The 18,446-nt window shown below is 40.8% G+C and overlaps 2 protein-coding genes across 3 annotated transcripts in view; one reads left to right on the top strand and one right to left on the bottom strand.

Moving 5' to 3' along the window:
- prdx4 (peroxiredoxin 4) overlaps positions 1 to 18,446 on the top strand; it is a 49,748-nt gene that overhangs the window by 7,079 nt on the left and 24,223 nt on the right. Inside the window, exons 1-2 of one of the 2 annotated variants that reach the window (XM_069889585.1) lie at positions 4,666 to 4,728; positions 9,641 to 9,728. In XM_069889585.1, coding sequence (XP_069745686.1) covers positions 4,696 to 4,728; positions 9,641 to 9,728 — 121 coding nt within the window. In that variant the 5' untranslated portion in view covers positions 4,666 to 4,695. Of the gene's footprint in view, positions 1 to 4,665; positions 4,729 to 9,640; positions 9,729 to 18,446 lie in introns of those variants that run through there. The other variant, XM_069889586.1, reaches the window with a different exon arrangement.
- rgcc (regulator of cell cycle) lies at positions 6,719 to 12,291 on the bottom strand. The gene is made up of 5 exons (XM_069889587.1): positions 12,207 to 12,291; positions 11,307 to 11,477; positions 10,490 to 10,561; positions 7,720 to 7,782; positions 6,719 to 7,369 (listed from the first exon to the last, which is right to left on the bottom strand). The coding sequence occupies exons 1-5, from the start codon at positions 12,238 to 12,240 to the stop codon at positions 7,362 to 7,364; spliced, it is 348 nt and encodes a 115-aa protein (XP_069745688.1). The 5' UTR covers positions 12,241 to 12,291; the 3' UTR covers positions 6,719 to 7,361.

The raw sequence follows: 18,446 nt of genomic DNA, 5'->3' as shown, positions 1-18,446 counted from the left end.
TTTTCTGATATTGTTAACCTGGGCACCCTCAGTTCAAGGGCAATTCAGAGTGGGCAACAAATGTCAGTCTTGCCAGCAAAGTCTGTACCCTCACAAAATTCTACTTCTGCATAATTGGAAAGGTATGTACATCCTTCTTAAAGAAAAAATGTGAACTCTGCATGATCGATACATGTTGCCAGTTTAATTGGTATAAAATAAATTTCAAGGATGCTTTCACATTTTTTTTATTGGCTGAAACTTTTTCAAAATCTAAGCACCATGGAAAATCTATGGGTTAAGAAACTCAAAGCCAGATCAGTAGAATTTGAAGTCATAATCATCCCATATTTGTAGCAGTTTGCAGGACTAGATTTTGCACATGGAATAACAGTTAAAGAAGTGATGTTTAATCAGGTTACTTTGTGGGGAAAAAAATTGGTGAAGGTATGTTGAAGAGATGAAGTAAAAATGAGAAAGGATGGAGAGACAGGAAGGAGAGAGGGAGAGTAGGAAAGGAGATGGAGAAATGGGAGGAAGGAGAGAAAGAATAGAGAGCAGGGGAGAAGAAAATGAGGAACAGGAAAGCTGGAGGGAGAAATCGAAAGAGAAACAATAAACAGTGTGATGAAAGAAGCAACACCCCATTGTTGTGTGACAAAGATAGAATAACGTTCTTTATTTGAGAGCAAGTGGGTAATCTGGTTCACACACTGAAGGACAGTGAAGTATTATTCAGGAACAAAGGAAAGAATCCTGCAGCATAGAAACAAGTACAATCAATAAGAAAAATCCGAGATTGGAATCAGTTCTGTGGGTTTGAGGAGGGCGACCAACAGCTCCAGAGGCCAGAGCAGTCAGTGACATTATTATTAAAAGGCAGTCACTTAAGAGATAATAATGCAGGGCAGCTTTAACCTAGGTCTGACCTCCACAATGAGGATAACTCCCATGCCAGCCAAAGCAGGCAATCTCACAGGCAAATTGGGATTGTGGAGGAGGTGATATGGGGGAGCAGAATTCTAATCGTAGCAAATGTCTCTCATAACAGAGGGGTGAATTTTGTTCGTTATCATGAGCCCTGTTCATTATCAAACTTAACAAATTATAATGACTTTAACATATGACAGTTTTCCAAGGCACATCACTGGAGTGTTAGCAAATAAAATCTGACAACAAACTGCAGGAGGATACATTTGGACAGATGAATGACCAAAAACAGAGGTAGTTTAAATGTAAAGTGATAAAGAAGGAAATTTCAGAACATATGACCTAAACATCTGAACAGAAGGCTCTGGCGCTGGGGGTAGGAAGAGGGGCTGCAAATTAGAAATAGTCAGTTATGAAACGGGAAATGATAATCCAGAAAAAGATCGGCCAGGATTAGGAGGAATATTTTATCAATACTTCAAATCATCTTTTCAGTGACAGAGGCTTCTGATAACAGTGTATGGAAAAAAAAATCGATTGCTTCCAAATAATCCTGGTCATAGGGTTTGTCCTCCTGACATGACACAGCAGTTTGGAGATTTGATGCCATTCTCCTCAGCCAGGTGACAGGTCTAATTAGCAGGGATAAATGGGTATAAGATGGGCTAATAAGGTAATTGTAGGGACAGAGTTAGTTGAAGATAGGTTACGAAGGGTTATGTGTAATTGGTTCATAGAATGGAAGCCTGGGTAAAACTGGCGAGTAGAGGTTTCCTAGATTCTCCTTGGTGGATGGGAAAAGCAGGGCAGAATCAGAGAGCATAAATATTATGTGGGTTTTTAAAGTGAACTTGTTTGATTGAAAGCAGTAATAGAACAAAGAACAGTACAGCACAGGAACAGACCCTTTGGCCCATGTTTGTGCTGAACATGATGTCCAAATCAAACTAAAATTCTGTCGCTTGCATATGAAAAATATACTTCCTACTCCTGGCAGCCTGTTCCAGGCACCCACAGATCTCTGCATAAAAAAAAATTGACCCCAATAATTCCCTTAAACTTCCTCCTCCAAAGGGGGACTGACTTATCTTAAAGGAAGGTGAAACAGGGTGAACATGTTTTTGTGTTTAATAAGACCCTAATGGTGTCTGGTTTACATGACCCTTCAGATGCAGTTCCACTTCATGCATCCCTCACACACACACACACACACACACACACACACACACACACACACACACACACACACACACACACACACACACAAGCAGCAACATCTGGTCAGGGATTTTAAGCTGCTCAGTACTGCTTTGAAATATTCAACAAAGACATTGCCCTGAATGTTGGTGTCAGCATCTGAGCACAGTAGAAAAACAACAATTATTTTTAAACTATTAATTTTTTATTACATGAGGTGATATAATGTGATCCATCTGTCAATTTGCTTGTTCTTGGTCTCATCCTTACGCAGTGACTCCTGCAGGTTGTCTCCATAGCTGACTTTAAGTATTGCATAAGTCACCAGTAAGGGCACAGTTTCTCTTCGGAGGACTTGTCATGTGAAACTGGTGTGTATTTACAGCGCCACTGGTCTCCGCCAAGTCTCAGCTTAGATGATCTAATATTACCAGTAACTTGGCCCATTGTGGCAGTTGTACCACAAGCTTCAGAAGCTGTGATTCAATGCCACTGATTTTAAAAGCAAAAAGGAGACATGTTTGGTGTCCATGAGGCTTGGAGCAAACCTCATGACATGGAGACCCAGTCCATCTTAATATTTCTTTGAGCAACAATCATTGTTTTCATGATTGTTTATTTAAATATCAAAGGAAATAAACAGGTAGCTGCGTCATCAGTGTCTGGACTTCAAGCTCTGGAATTCCTGTCTCCATCTCTTTCCTCATTGAAACCTAACTCTTTAACCAAGCTGTCTTAATAACTCTTTATGTAGCTCAGCAATAGATGTTCTCTGGCAACATTTCTTTGGGACATAGGACAATGTTAACTGTTATATAATTTAGTTGAAGATTATGATCAAACTCATTGTACCCTGTTCTAAAATTAAAATCTATAGTCTCAAATAGGAAATGCTAGTTATTAGTAAAAAAATGAAAGTTTTCAAACACTGTGGTTGAAGTAAAAACACAATGCTGGAGAAACTTAGCAGGTCAAACAGTGTACTTTATATAGCAAAAATAAAGGTACATAACCAACACTTCGGGCTTTAAGTGTGGAAAAATGTCAGCAGGCACCCAAACAAAATGGTAGAGGAGGGGTATGAGGAGGAACATGGTCCCGAAGGCAGGAGGTAATAGGTGGATAAGGGAGAGAGGATACATTTGAAATTATAGGCCAGTGTGCCTGATGTCAGTACTGGGTAAATTATTGGAAGGGAGTCTTAACAGATTGAATATATCTGGATAGACAGGGACTGATTAGGAATATCTGTAGTCAACATGGCATTGTGCATGTTAGGTCATGTTTAACAAATCTTATACAGTTTTTAAAGGAGGTTACTAGTAAAGGTGATGAATAAAAGGGCATGGATGTTGTCTTTATGGACTTTAATAATTCCTTCATGGGAGGTTAGTCAGGAAGATTCAGTCGTTCGATGATCATGGTGAGGTAGTAAATTAGATTAGACATTGGCTTTATGGGAGAAGGCAGAGTGGTAGTGGATGATGGCCTCTCTGACTGTGAGGTGTTGCACTTTGGAAGGACAAACCAAGATAAGATACACAGTAAATGGATAGAGGAATGAAGAGTCCAGTAAAACAGAGAGATCTGGGAGTATGGATAGATAATTCCCCGAAAGTAGCTTTTAGTACATAGCCTTCATAAATCAAAGCATTGGGTATAGAAGTGGAGATGTTATGATGAAGTTGTATAAGACTAAATATGGTGAGGCGGCTAAATTTAGTGTGGAGTTTTGGTCACTGAAAAGGTGAAGAGGAGATTTACAAGGATGTTGCCGGAACCTGAAGTATGGGCAGGCTTTTTCCAGTGAGGTTAGAAGAGAGATTAAAAACTAAAGGGCATGGGTTAAGGGTGAAATGAGAAAGATTTAAAGGGAACATTAGGGGGAATTCCTTCACCTAGAGAGTGGTGGGGGTCTGGAATGAGCTGCCAGTTGAATTGATAAGTGCAGGCTCAATTTTGACATCTAAGAAATATATGGACAGGTACATGGATGGGTAGGATATGGAGGGAATTGGTCCAGGTGCAGTTCAGTGGGACCAAACAAAATAATAGTTTGATGCAGACTAGAAGGGCTGAAGGGCCTGTAATTGTGCTGTTGTATTCTATGGTTCTGCTTTGAGACCTTAGGCTGAATTCACAAAGATCTAACCTCCCTTCAAGTGTTTTTTTAAAACAAAGAATGATTAGTTATGCAACCACACTGCTATATCATTTAAATCCCATCAGATGGAGTTTTATTAGTAATCTCCAAGTTTAAAGTATTAGAAATTGTGACTAGGAAAATGTTGGATCATTGTAAAAAGCCAACTTTTTCATTTGTTTCTTGGAAAAGAAAATCTGTTGTCATCACTCAGACGGAATTTGCCCTTCAGTAAACGACTCCTGCACAATGCAGATGACTTTTTGTTGCATCCAATCGAGCCAAGGGGACCATAAGCAATTCTACTTCTTGCACACCACTCCCGCCCCCAATCATCTTAATTCCAAATAATCTCACATCCTCTAAAAAGGACCAATAAGAGAGAACAATGTTATTTTATCTTTTTTAAGGAGGAGGATCATTGACACTGGTCAACAAACTAATCAATGGCCATTTCACCTCATCCCAACCTCCTTCAGGTAATTATGGCTGTTTATGACAAGGAAGTGGAACCCTGTCCATGGCTTCCACTTTGCTGATTAATATTAAGCAGGTGAGGCCAAGAGTCTTAATCCAAGAGAGTATGGCCATTTGTGAACTGCAGCATCCAAACAGTATAAGAAATACCAGGTAATTTACTTTAGGTACATTGGTTAAGAGGAAAGTCACAATTTCATCTGGGAGGGATAGAAAGAGAGGCAGCACTCAAGATGTTTGGAGTGTCATCTAAAGCCCATCCGATAGATTTTTTAAAAATGGGAAACTCAAGCAGCATTAGTTAGTTTGCAGAGAGACAGATATATTAGGAGATTGGGCAAAGAAATGGCACATGAATACAATGTTGGAAAGTATATTTTGGTTGAAGGAATAAAAGGGCAAACTATTATTTGAATGGGGAAAAAATTCAAAATTTGGAGGTGGAAAGGGACTCGGAAGTTCTCATGCAGGATACCCTAAAGGCTCTGGGACTGTACTCCTTGAAGTTCAGAAAAATGAAGGGGAACCTCATAGAAGCATTTCAAATGTTGAAAGCCCTGGACAGAGTAGATAACGGCAAAGTTGTTTCCCATGATAGGTGAGTCAAGGACGAGAGGGCTCAAACTTCAGAATTGAAGGGCACACCGAAATCTTTAGCCAGAAAGCAGTGAACTTCTGGAATTTGCTATCACAGACAGGTCATTGGGTGTATTTAAGGCAGAGATTGATGGATATCTCCATAGTCAGAGTATCAAAGGTTATGGGGAGAAGGCAAGGAAGTGGGGCTGTGGGAGAATGGATCAGCTGTGGAGTCAACAAGCCAAATGGCCTACTTCTGTTCCTATGGTCTTATTTCATTTCGCTTACTTATTCTAGTCAAAAAGGGGGTGAAAAATCTTGCATTCAGCTTGTAGACTTGCCAAAAATATGGAAAGTCACAATTCCAGTCTTTTCCAAAAGATTGAGCCCAAGACATTGGGCTTTCAGCCTCATTTATTTCTAAGAGTCTATTAAATAGTCTGAGGTTGAGGTCAGATTTTAAATCCAATGCCCTATTTATTTCTGATGGATGCTAAAGATCAATGAAACCCTTGGAAGACTCTGGTCTCATTTATATCAGTAAAACAGGGACAGCAAGTAATTTCCAAATCAATACATCATTCTGACCAAAACAAAACAGTGGCTATTCCTTCATTGCAGTTGGATGTAAAAACCCACATCACCTTGCCCAAAAGCAGGGTGAGCTAGCATGGGGTACAAGGCCTCCCTCTCCCACCAGCAGGTGGGGGGGGGGGGCGGGAAGAGACAGTTTATAAGGCAGCAACTTCACCACCTTCAAGTGACAACAATGTCCACAGCCTGTAACAATATTAAAACTGGTCATTAATGAACCACAGTCAAAATTTGCATTAGGAACCATAGTTATTTATTTTCATTACAACTTTGTGACTTGGAGGATTAAGGAAGATACCACATCAATAGAATAGCTGGAAAAACTTTCAAGGGATATGGGCCAAATGCAAGCAGATGGGACTAACTTGAACAGACAACTTGGCCAGAGTGGTTGAGTTGGGCTGAAGTGCCCATTTTGTGCTGTAAAAATACCACCCTAAATGAAAGCCATTAAAAGACAGGAATTAGCACATGGGGTTCTAAATTTGGCATAAAAGATATCAGTTTGTGCAAAGAAACACTTGCAGTCTAGTGGGTTTGTGATTTTAAAATTGTTTGAATGAAGCTATTTTTATTCTTGCATTTGCTCTACAAGGCAGGCATAGTAATGTCTCGTGTTAGGAATTCTGATAACTGGCAGGAAAGTGTTAGGTGCAAATCTTAAATACTGAAAATAACTCAAGGGAGCTTTCACATTTCACAGATCACCTCAGTGCTTTACGAAATCTGATACTTTGCACAGTTTTTCAAGCCCCGATATGAAATGGCTTTATGATTAAAGACATTATATTCATTCCAATAGAAAAAAAACTAAGCAACTTTCAAAAAATATATTTATTTAATATTCAATACAGGATAATCAGTGAAGGATAACAGATCAAATCTTGTAAAGTTTTTTACTAAAGTTTTCTCTGAACAAGGGCTAGTTTCAGCTGGCAAGATTTGACTCCAGTGTTTAAATTTACAAAATTTCAATGTGAAATGATTATTAGTAACAAACTGCTCGAAACCAACTCATAAGGAGGGCACAGACCATTTGAAGGAGGAGGCAATGGTGCCTTTTTTGGAGGCCTCTTCTTTCAAGAATATTGCCACAAAGTAGCCAGCACCTTTGTGGACTAAACTCCTGGAAAAGGGAATCGTCTGCTTTGACTGTCCCCTTCTCAATTAGTTTTTTCTCCTTCCCCCATCAACTGGTCTGCTTCCTGCCCATAAATCAGATCTCACTCATCTTCTCTGTACAAATGCATGCTGTTCTAGCTTAATAGTACAACCACTGTTTTTAGATCTTTCCAACTTTTAAAAAATAATAGTACACAAATATTAAAATATCTAATGTCTTGAAATACATTTACCGATTGCAAGAGCTGCAACAATTCCAAGGTGCAACTGGCAGAGAGAAATGCTGGCAGATCTTTTCACTTGTTGAAATAGAGCCAAGAGCCAAGTTAATCTTTTCTCCTCACATACCTGTGAAATAATCCAATGAGCAGAACACAATTAGCCTCATTTACCAAGACATTTAGTGATAACCTGTCCAAATACCTTCAAGCTTATTTCTATGCCATTCCAAAGGCTGATACCTCCTGTGCGCATGAGTCGAATACCTAGTGTTCAAAATATAATGAACTTGCTGGCAGCCTGATTGGAAAGAGTGTGGAACAGTGTAATTTGGTTAATACAATTAAGCAAAATTATGTATGGCTTTATATTATTAACATTGAAGCAAGAAAAGTTTGCAGATCATCCAAGTCACTCTGCAGCACACACCAAGCAATGTTAATGCTTGTTATTGGGTATAAACATGAGACAATACTCACTTTCTAATGTTCTGTTCAAATCTGCAATGTAGTCTTCCAGTTCCTTTGTATCTCCAAGTTTTGCTGTAATGAAAGGACTATTTATAGCTCTTTTTCCCCCTAATTCTCCAATATAGCTTTTGCATGACTCATTTCATTTTTAAAAACTGAAGTGTATAGAGCAGTGGTTTTCAACTTTTTCTTTCCACTCACATACCACTTTAAGTAATCTCTATGCCATCGGTGCTCTGTGATTAGTAAGGGATTGCTTACGGTGGTATGTGAGAGGGAAGGTTGAGAATCACTGCTCTAGACACTGAAATATTTTGCTTGAGAAAAATTGTCAATGGCCCATTTCCTTTGGAGTTATGAAACCGTGCTCATAACGAGTCAATTAGGTACAATTAAAACAGTGGTTTTCAAACTTTTTCTTTTCACTCACGTACTACCTTAAGCAATCTTTTACAATCACAGAGCACCTATGGCATAGGGAATACTTTTTTTATTTTTTTTTAATTTTTCCACACTGTGAACCATATCAATCAAAATACATACAAACATTTCCCTCTTAAATATACACAGTGGCATTTTCTCCCCTTTTTACCCCCCCTACCTTCCCTCCCCCTTCCCACCCCCCTCCAAACCCATTAAACGTTCAACATATATAATACAATAAACCCATTAAACAATGTCATCACACAATGAAAATAAACAAGAAAATTGTGTCATCTACTTTTACACACTGGATCAAGTCATTTTGTCTTATCATTTTAGGGGGTGGAGGTCTGATCCATGTACGGTTTCCAAATTTGTTCAAATAATGTGACTTTATTTTTTAAATTATATGTTATTTTTTCCAATGGAATACATTTATTCATTTCCATGTACCATTTCTGAACTCTCAGGCTCTCTTCTGATTTCCAAGTTGACATTATACATTTTTTTGCTACTGCTAAGGCTATCATAATAAATCTTTTTTACACTTCATCCAGTTTGAGGCCTAATTCTTTACTTCTTATATTACTTAGAAGAACGATCTCTGGATTTTTTGGTATGTTGCTTTTTGTGATTTTATTTAATCCCTGATTTAGATCTTCCCAAAACTTTTTCACTTTCTCACATGCCCAAATTGCATGTACTTCTTACAGCAAAAACATCTATCTGATAATGTTGGATCTCATTTATTTAACTTTTGGGGCGTGATATATAACCTGTGTAACCAATTATACTGTATTATGCGTAACCTTGTGTTTATTATATTCTTCATAGTTCCAGAGCATAACTTTTCCCATATTTCATTTTTTATCTTTATGTTTAAATCTTTTTCCCACTTTTGTTTGGGTTTATAGCTTATTTCATCATTTTCCTTCTCTTGCAGCTTGATGTACATGTTCGTTATAAACCTTTTTATTATCATTGTTTCTGTAATCACATATTTGGCATAGGGAATACTTAAAAGTGGTATGTGATTGGAAAGAAAAAGATTGAGAACCACTGATATAGAGCTATTAATTATAGGCATTCATGTGATAGAGCAATTATTTGGATGTCAGTACATTTTGGAGTCGTTCTTTCTCTCTCTTTAGAGACCCAAATAATTCTACTCCCATAATGGTCAGTTTCAAGGTAGATCTACCAAGTTGTATGGATTAACAGATTGAACATGGAACTGAAGCAGTAAAAGTAGTTTGAAGTAACTGCACATGTGCCACATTTTGGCTTAGGGCTACAAGTACATGGCAAGTATCCAGGAGAGCAGCAATATAAAACAATGCTGGGGAACCACCTGTCACCAAATATTGTTGCGGGCGGGGACAGGGGGGGTGTTACTGGCATAACACTAAGTGGGTGCTGGCACTTATCACTGGAATTAAAAGTTAAAGATTACCTTGCATACAAGCTAATTTACATTTCTATTGTCTACCTGTGCATATTCTACCAGGCTCGTGATGGAGCCCCAAACTACTCCTGGGATAAAGGCATCAATTGCAAACAGTTTCAAGTGATGGATTGCAAGAAAAGGCCAACAGGTTAGTCATCCATTTACACAGGAGCACCATCCTAACAAGATTAGCTTCCATTGCTCGCCTTCTCTGCAGGAGGTAGCTCCCTTCTGACCAGCTCTGCTTGTCCACATCTTCCCAGACAATATTTGGAGACTGGTTAATCTTGGAGACCTGGAAATCACACCAAGTGACCTCTAGCGGCCAGAACCCGTTCAAGCTTGTGCATCAGGTTCGATCCTGGTTAGACCTTGTTAAATAAAGCTAAAGTTCCAGTGGTTCTCAACCTTTTTCTTCGCACTCACATACCACCTTCAGTAGGATGCCGTAGATAACCAACCATGTGGTTAGGAAGGGATACGTGAGTGGAAAGATACGTTTGAGAACCACTGACTGTTAAACAAATCATTCTACCAGCGAGAAATAACATCTAGAAGGCTTGGAATACCAGACAACTTGTTTCGTGACAGAGGTGTTTTCGTCAGTAAAATTTGTGAAAGAGGAATAAGGATTAATCTTGAACCAAACAGCGGGTTATTATTCCAAACCACGGGACCTGGGATAACCGAGTTCGCGGCTGCAATTAATTTCTCCCTCCAATTATTTGATGATAATTCCGATTCATTCCCAGTTACTGATTCAACGTGTTATTGCATTGTCCTTTACATTACAAGGTCAGCAGGTAAACTTCAAAAGCGATCAATCCTTCCATGCGAGGTTGTCCAGAGCACACTAGCATGTTTTCAATCCTTCCCCCCGCGGTCGAACAACAAGAGAATGCAAAATACCTTTGGAAGAAGAAACGGTGGGACTCTCGGGTTTCTCGTTGCCGAAGCTGTTTCTCCGAAACAAATCCGAACCTGTCGGTTTAAAAGGACAGCAACTACTGCTCTGGAGCCAAGGCAAGCAAAGGATGCAAACCGAAGGTGGTATTTTCAGCTTCACGAGAGTTGCGTAAACTTCAAACACAGCGGGAAGGGTCGTTCTGCGAGCAGGTTACAGTGTGTCAAGAGCACAATTCCGGAATACAAGTTCCAGATCAATTCGTACCACATACAGAGAATGCAAGCAGTGGAGCTTTAACTTGGGCATCAGGTTCGACACAGACTCTCGTTGGTGTCTTTGACCCGTGTGTGCAAAGCTAACGATTTAAAAGGCAACGACAGGACGGAAAGGAGGACAACAGAATGATAATCAATCAAGCACCTCTAATAACGTTTTAGACAGCGGTGCGATGGGTTTTCACGAACCGTGTGGGGCACGGAGGCGTGCAAGAGCGATCGAAGCAGAGGTACGGGAGAGAAAAACTCGAGTAGCATCTCCTGCACAAGGGCTTCACCAACAGCGGCGCCACGTCCCGAGATCATTGAGGACATTGTTAGCTATTGCAACACCTCGGAAGCTTCGGGTGTCTGGATCGGTCGAACTCCTGTGGGTTTCATGACCTCGCACAGCCAAAGTAATTTGCCCCCACCCCAGGAGTTTGTGTCGTACATTTTTAATCAGGGTCCTGCCTTTAAACATGGAACCCCTCCCTCCCTGACCAGTGAAGACACCGGGCAGAGACCAGCGAGCCGTCGCCACACCACTGAATGAGTTACTCACTGTCCGAATCACTCGCAGTGCAGTCGCTGGCGTTCAAGCTGCTCCTCCTCTTCATGCACCTCAAGTGTTCGTCGTATCGGAAGTGTCTCTTGTTGAATGGCGAGGTGAAATCTTCAATCACCGCGTCAAATTCGCACAGCACAGCGCTTAGATCTTCATCCTTCGGCCGCCCTGCGACAGACACTGGGGTCAAGTGTTGAGGCCACTTTCCCTGCCCGCCATCCAGCCGAGGAGCCCGGAGAGATGGAAGGTACGCCCCAGGTGACCGAGCGCTGGAGACAATGTCTAAGGGCCCGCACTGTATTGTAATCTGTAGAACTGGCCGTGCCGGGTAGAAAGGATTGCAGATGCTGACAAATTGGAGCAACCCACAAAATGCTGGAGGAGCTCGGCGGGTCCGGCCCCATCCACGGGAGGCAAAAGATAATCATCTGAAATGTTGACCTTCCATGGTGCTGTCGGACCCGCCGAGTTCTCCTGCATTTTATGTGTTGCACCTCAGCAGGTACGAGCCCCCGTCACCAAATACGGTTTGGAGGTTCCAAGTCAAAAGAACATCATTCAATTTCCACTTCAGCAGCGAAGTGCAGAGTTTAGGATGGCATTGAAATGACAAGCAGGCATTAGATCACTGTTCCGCTTCGATGGTCCTAGATCTCGCTCCAGTATTAACCACACACACACCCTCCCTCTTCAGAACAACGTTTCCCCTCCCCTCTATTAACCCATCTGTATTTATTGTCTCCCCCCCCCCCCCAGATTTGCACTTAGCCTCTATTCTCATTTCGCTTGGGAGGAGCATTACTCGAGAGCCCCTTGGTCCGGAGGTGGCCGCTGCACTATCTCCCGAGGTGCAGGCTGCTGAGCTCGCCCCCTGTTACACTGCGCTAGATTGCTTACATCTGGCTGAATTCCTGCCTTTGTGAGACTTCATCTCAGAGGCGCTCCTATCAGCGGTCCGACTCTCCGCACGTCAATTCCGACTGCTCTATCTGCGACGCGATCGCCGCCTAGCCCTGTTTTATAGCTCAGCGTCTTACCTCCCAACTCCGTCAGTCTTCCCCTGATGACGCGACACAAGATAGGGTGCCCTGGCACAGTGGGCGTGCCACCTGGTGCTGCCCATCTGGAGGACAAATCCCATCAGATGACAACCTGCGTGGGAGCTAAAATTACTCTTGTCGTTCCCTGGTCACACCTCTTTTCACTGCTACCTTTAGGAAGTGGAGACAAAAGCCAGCAACTTTAGTTTTTATCCTCAGTGGTTATCAGGTTCTGCTAAGACAGCCTAAAAGAGAATCTGAGGGTTTTTTTAGATAAATAAAGAGCAAAAGAGAGGCGAGGGTGAACTGGGCAGATGAAAATCTAGTTTGTGGAGATAGTAATGGGAGACAAAGAAATGGCAGAGCAACTCGGTAAGTAGTTTTCACCGTGGAAAATGGCAGCAGAGCGACAGAACTTCCTGAGTGTGGGTGTGGTTATTAAGAAGAAGGTGTTGGGGAAGTTGAAAAGTCTGAAGATGGATAAATGTCCTGGACCAGGGGGACTACAGCCCAGAGATTGTAGAGGAATCAGTAGTGATCTTTCAAGAATCACTAGATTCTGGAATGGTTCTGCACCTGGAGGTCTGGAAAATTGCAAATGTCACTCCACTCCTTATGAAGGGAGGGAAGCAAAAGAGAGAAAATTATAGGCCAGTTAACCTGGCTTCAGTGGTTGATGAGGTTAGAATCTATTATTAAGGATGAGGTTTCGGTGTATTTGGAGACACACAGTAAAATAAGAAGAAGAAAGCATGGTTTCCTGAAGAGGAAATCTTGCCTAATGAACTTTTAATTCTTTGAGGAAATAACTGGAAGGATAGACAAATTTTAGTGAGCATCTTAAAGATCAGTGGAAAAGTTAGGGACAGGATCCCAGATTTTAATGCTTTAACAGCTGAAGTAGATGTTATTAATGGTGGGGTGATTGAATTTAGAGTTGATCAGAAAGGAAGGATCATTGATAGCCCAAAGGATTTTAGTTCTTGTTTACTTGGATTTTCAGAAGGTTTTTGACAGTGCCTCGCACGAGGCTCATAAGCAAGATGGAAGCCTATGGTATGACAAGAACAATATTAACGTGGATAAAAGATAGCAGAGTGTGGAGATCAAAGGTTTCTGGTTGGCTGCAAGTGACCTTTGGTGTTCTACAGGGCTTGGTTCTAGGTCTGCTTCTTTTCACATAATGTTAATGATTTGGATGATGGAATTGATGGCTTTGTGACCAAGTTTGCAGAGGAGGCAAAGGATAGGAGGAGGGTCAGCAGTTTAGACCATGCACTGAGTCGTCAGATGGATTTAAGGAGGTTAGGAGATTGGGAAAGGAAATGACAGAGAAGTGTATGATTCAGATTCATTTAGATTTTTTTTTACCAGCACTGTCTCCTTTATCTTTACTTCTTGATCAAGTTAAATCACAAATTAATCCTACATTGATAAACAAATCTGTGGTACCTAGCACCTGTTACCTGCAGTACCTACAGACAGAATGAACAATCTCTTCCAGCCTAGTCCAATTGACATCCCCAAAGCACCCAGGAAAAACCAGACCCATAATGCGGTCATTCAAATTAACCACCCCTCCTTCCCAATTACCACCTTCTCTTGCACCAATTTGGTGGGATTTGTCTGCCCGATTCCTGTCTTACCTAATGAAGAAATGACATGGAGGACATTGCACAGAGCATTTCCTAATAATTTAAAAAATAAATTAATGGACTTTCAGACCATAATTCCTGTGACTGGGAGATATCTGTGTTTCATTGTGCATGGAATGTGAGCAATCCCTGGTTCAGTTCCTGAAGTGAACTCACAATTTTTGACTGCACCTGATAGAAAGGGAATTATAGATCAGATAATTACTACTGGGCCTGCAAAATGAACATCTACAAGTCAGGAAGTATGCAGGTGGACATGACGACTTGACTCCCTGATGCAGTTGGACCATTTAGGAATTGAAATATTTGCAGAACAGAATCAATTAGGAAGAAGAGTGCGCAGGTGATCAAATCTTAGTGTGTTCCAGTTTATTTAAAAGGTGTAATTTAGTTTATAGATCATCCCCTTTGACAAACAGGGCATGATACCTTTCAAAGGCATCAATTACTAATTCCTATATTTAAAAGAGGCTTCCTTGCACCAACTTCCCTTCGGCCATTTTAATTTCTCCCATCTTTCAGCCTCCCAGAGATGTTCCCCTTTGTTTTACTTCTTTGTTCCAATTATTCTTTTCCTATCCCTCTTCTTACTTAAAACAGTTAACGGTCTAACTCTTCTAGTTGCATATTAATGTTATCGACCTGAAACACTAACTCTGCTTATCTCTCCATGTGCAGTTTAACCATGTCAGAAAGATGGTGACTGCCTTACAAGTGTTCAGGATAATCTTATGCAGCAATATGCCTCAGAACAAACAAGGGAGAGGTCATATTAGATTAGGAATGAATAATGAATCAAATTTAGTTAACCACCAAATGGTTTGTTGATGGATTAATGTAGAATTGAGACTAAAGACAGATGGCGGTGATGTTATTAAATAGTGAATCAGGTCGAGATAGTATATGGCTTTCTCCTGGTGCCATTTCTCTGCTGTTACAAAATGGTCAGTAAAATGTGGAGTAATTGCCGCAGATCTAAAATCCTTTGGACTATCAATGATCCTTCCTTTCTGATCAACTCTAAATTCAATCACCCCACCATTAATAACATCTACTTCAGCTGTTAAAGCATTAAAATCTGGGATCCTGTCCCTAACTTTTCCACCGATCTTTAAGATGCTCACTAAAATTTGTCTACTTGATTTTTGTTCATCTGTTTAACATGCCAGTTTTATTTAATTGCAAAGATTGAAGCATTTTGAGACCTCTAATATGCGCTATATAAATACATTGAGTTCAGAGTGATGAGGAGGATTCCCCTGATAGGTGAATTCCCCTGAATTTGGAACTAAAGGTCATAGCCTTGGGATAAAGGGGGTCAGCAATTTAATATTTAAATCAGAAGTTTCTTCTCTCAGTGTAATTATCAATTTTTTGAACTCTCCATCCAAGAACCACACAATATATTGAAAGACTGTGCAGTATCTGGAGCTCTATGGACAGCAGCAATGAGGACTTGAAGCTAACAATGTGATCAGTCACAATTTTACCCAACAGAACAACTTTGTCTTATGTTCTAATTTTCATGAAGCAGAAACATGAAACAGTTTCTAAGTTGACATTCATGAAATGGGTTGTCATGTTTATTATCATCTGATTGCATGTGCAACCCAATGGTTCTCCAGTCCTCGGTGCAGAACAAGCAAGACACACAACCAGACACAATGTATACAAACAAACAATACATACACAGGACAAGTATTCATATATACAATTAAATAATATTGTTTAATAATAGATAAATGATTTTGGCAGTTAGCACAATGCCTTTACAGCACCAGGGTTCAAATCCCACGCTGACTGTAGGGAGTCGGCACGTTCTCCCCCATCTGCATGGGTTTTCCCTGGGAGCTCCAGTTTCCTCCCACTGCTCAAAGGTTAAATGGGTGTAATTGGCAGCACGGACTCATGGGCTGAAATGGTCTGTTACCATGCTATATGTCTGCATTTTTAAAAAATGTTTGGTAAATATGAGAGTCTTGGATGGTTAGTGTGATCTGATCCTTTGGTCATTCAGCATTCTCACTGCCCATGGGAAGAAGCTGTTCCTCAGCCTGGTGGTGTTGGCTCTGATAATTCTGTAACTCTTTGCCAACAGGAACAAGTGAAAGATGCTTTGTGCGGAATGGAAGGGGGTCATCAATGATTTTGTGTGCCCTCTTTAGACAAATATCCTGGTAGTTCACGTCAAGGGTGGGGGGGGGGGGGCGGAAAGACTCCAGTGATCCTCTCTGCCACTCTTATGGTCCAGTGGATTGACCTCCAATCTATTTCTCAGCAGCAACTGTACCACACTGATGCATCCGGCTATGATGCACTTGATCGAACTCCTGTAGAAGGTTGATGTAATGGTGGCCAATAACTTTCCCCATTTGAGTCTTGTCAGGAGCTGCAGTCACTGTTGCATCTTCCTGACAAGTGAGGAGATGTGTGCCCACGATAGGTCACTAGTTGAGTGAAATCCAAGGAACTGGGTGCTCTCCATTCTCTCCACTACAGTGTTGTTAATGTGTAGTTGAAGATGGTCATTCTTGGTCCTCCTGAAGTCCATGTCGAGACTCCGGTGAAGGCACACCATGAAAAAATAAGCAAATTTGTTAATGGGTAAATTGATAGGAATTCAAAAGAAATTAACGTGAAGTAGATCTAGTGTATAATCCTCATAGCAAGAGCTCTACATGGCTCAAGTGATTACTATTGGGATAAAAAGCCATAAAACACAAGGAAAATATGAACAAAAAAGCAAAAATAAGCTCAGATCCTGACTAGGGGAGATAAGAATAACAAAACAAACCATCCTAAAAGCTTCAGTGAAGGATTCTGAATAGAACCTTGCAAGAGATGTTAAAATCAATATAAAAATGCTTTTATAATTTACAAAAAAGTTTTGGTAAAAAGCATTGTGGCACTCTTGAAAACTGATAACCACAAACCTGTAAATGAAGATAAGGGAACTATTGACATGTTGAATGATCACTTTCCATCACTTCTCACAGTAAGGCAAAGATCAACATTATAGCTCTCTCAAATAAATTAAAGTTGAATCAGAGATGGGTGCATTCCAAAATGAGCACAAGCAAAGTAACAGTAGAGAGGGTTATGGATTTTAAGGAAAGAAAGGGAGTGGGAGTGGTGACAGTGGTATTGCAGAGCAGATATTGCTGTTTTTCACAACTCCATCAACTCAGGTTGATCCCAACCTCCAGTGATGTCCACATGGAGGTCCCCTCTCCCCTCCAGATCCTGAGGGTGTACTCAAAAAAGAGCAGCAGGGAACCAAGTGCACCTTAGATCTGCCCGCCATTCAACATGCTCATGATCAAATCCCGGCATAACTTCTCTCTGTGTCAATCCCCCATAACTCCGCGTTCCCTGATCTTTGAAAAAAAATTACCTCTTCCCTTTATAAATGCATCCAGTGATATAGTCTCTCAATCACTCCAGGGTAGATAATTCCAGTGATTCATTCCCTCTGCAAAAAAATAAATTTCTACACAGCTACGTTAAATGCTTATCCTTTTAAATGATGACATTCCAGTTCATTATTATCTGACTGTACATCTAAAACAATGTTTCTCCGGACCACGATGCACACATACACACGCAATTCACAGAATAATCACATATGCATAAAGAGATAATTTAAAACAAATATATATATATATATATATGAATATTTTGAGATGATTTATCCAGTTCATCAATCTCACAGCCTGCAGGAAGAAGGTATTTCCCAGCCTGGCAGTCCTGAGTTTGATGCTCCTGTACCTCCTGACTTGATGGTAATGGGTCTTTTATAATTCTTGGAGCCCTATTTAAACAACACTTCTGGTAAATGACATCAATGGAGGAAAGGGAGTGATCTACTTGGCTGTTTCGATTCACCTTTGTATTGACTTCAAGTTGAATGTCTTTCAGCTACCATATCGCATAATGATGCAATGAGACAGCATATTCTCAATTGTGCTATTGTAAAAAGTTGTCAAAATGTGGGCCTGTAGCCTTGCCCTCTTCAACCTCTTTAGGAAGTGTAGGCCCTGCTACGTCTTCCTGACTAATGAAGAGGTGTTGAGGGTCCAGAATAGGTGGTCCTTTATATGCACACCAAAGAACTTTGTGTACTCCACTCTCTACAAGTCAGAATTATTGATGTGTAGTGGAATATGGTCAACTCAAGTCCCCCTGAAGTAAACAATCATCTCCTTTGACTTGCCCAAGTTGAGACTCAGGTTGTTGTTCTCACATCATTTTATGAGCCTTCCAACCTCCTCTCTGTAAGCTGACTCATCATCATTGTTGATGAAGCCAACTACTCTTGCATCATGCATAAACTTGATTCTGTTAGAACTGAATCCAGCATTGCAGCATGAACAGTCCCAGGCTGAGCACACAGCCCTCAGGTGTGCCAGTGCTCAGTTTGATGGGGCCTGCTGTTTTGCTAC

The sequence above is a fragment of the Narcine bancroftii genome, chromosome 7 (assembly GCF_036971445.1).
Source record: "Narcine bancroftii isolate sNarBan1 chromosome 7, sNarBan1.hap1, whole genome shotgun sequence".
Classification (NCBI taxonomy): Eukaryota; Metazoa; Chordata; class Chondrichthyes; order Torpediniformes; family Narcinidae; genus Narcine; species Narcine bancroftii.
This window is presented reverse-complemented; position numbering and strand designations above follow the sequence as displayed.

Coding starts and splice junctions, on each gene's coding strand:
- rgcc (XM_069889587.1), bottom strand. CDS start 12,240: ATGAAGTCTCACAAAGGCAGGAATTCAGCCAGAT. Junction 11,478..12,206: donor AGGCAGGAATTCAGCCAGAT/GTAAGCAATCTA, acceptor TGTCTGTCGCAG/GGCGGCCGAAGGATGAAGAT. Junction 7,783..10,489: donor CACCGTTTCTTCTTCCAAAG/GTATTTTGCATT, acceptor CTTTCATTACAG/CAAAACTTGGAGATACAAAG.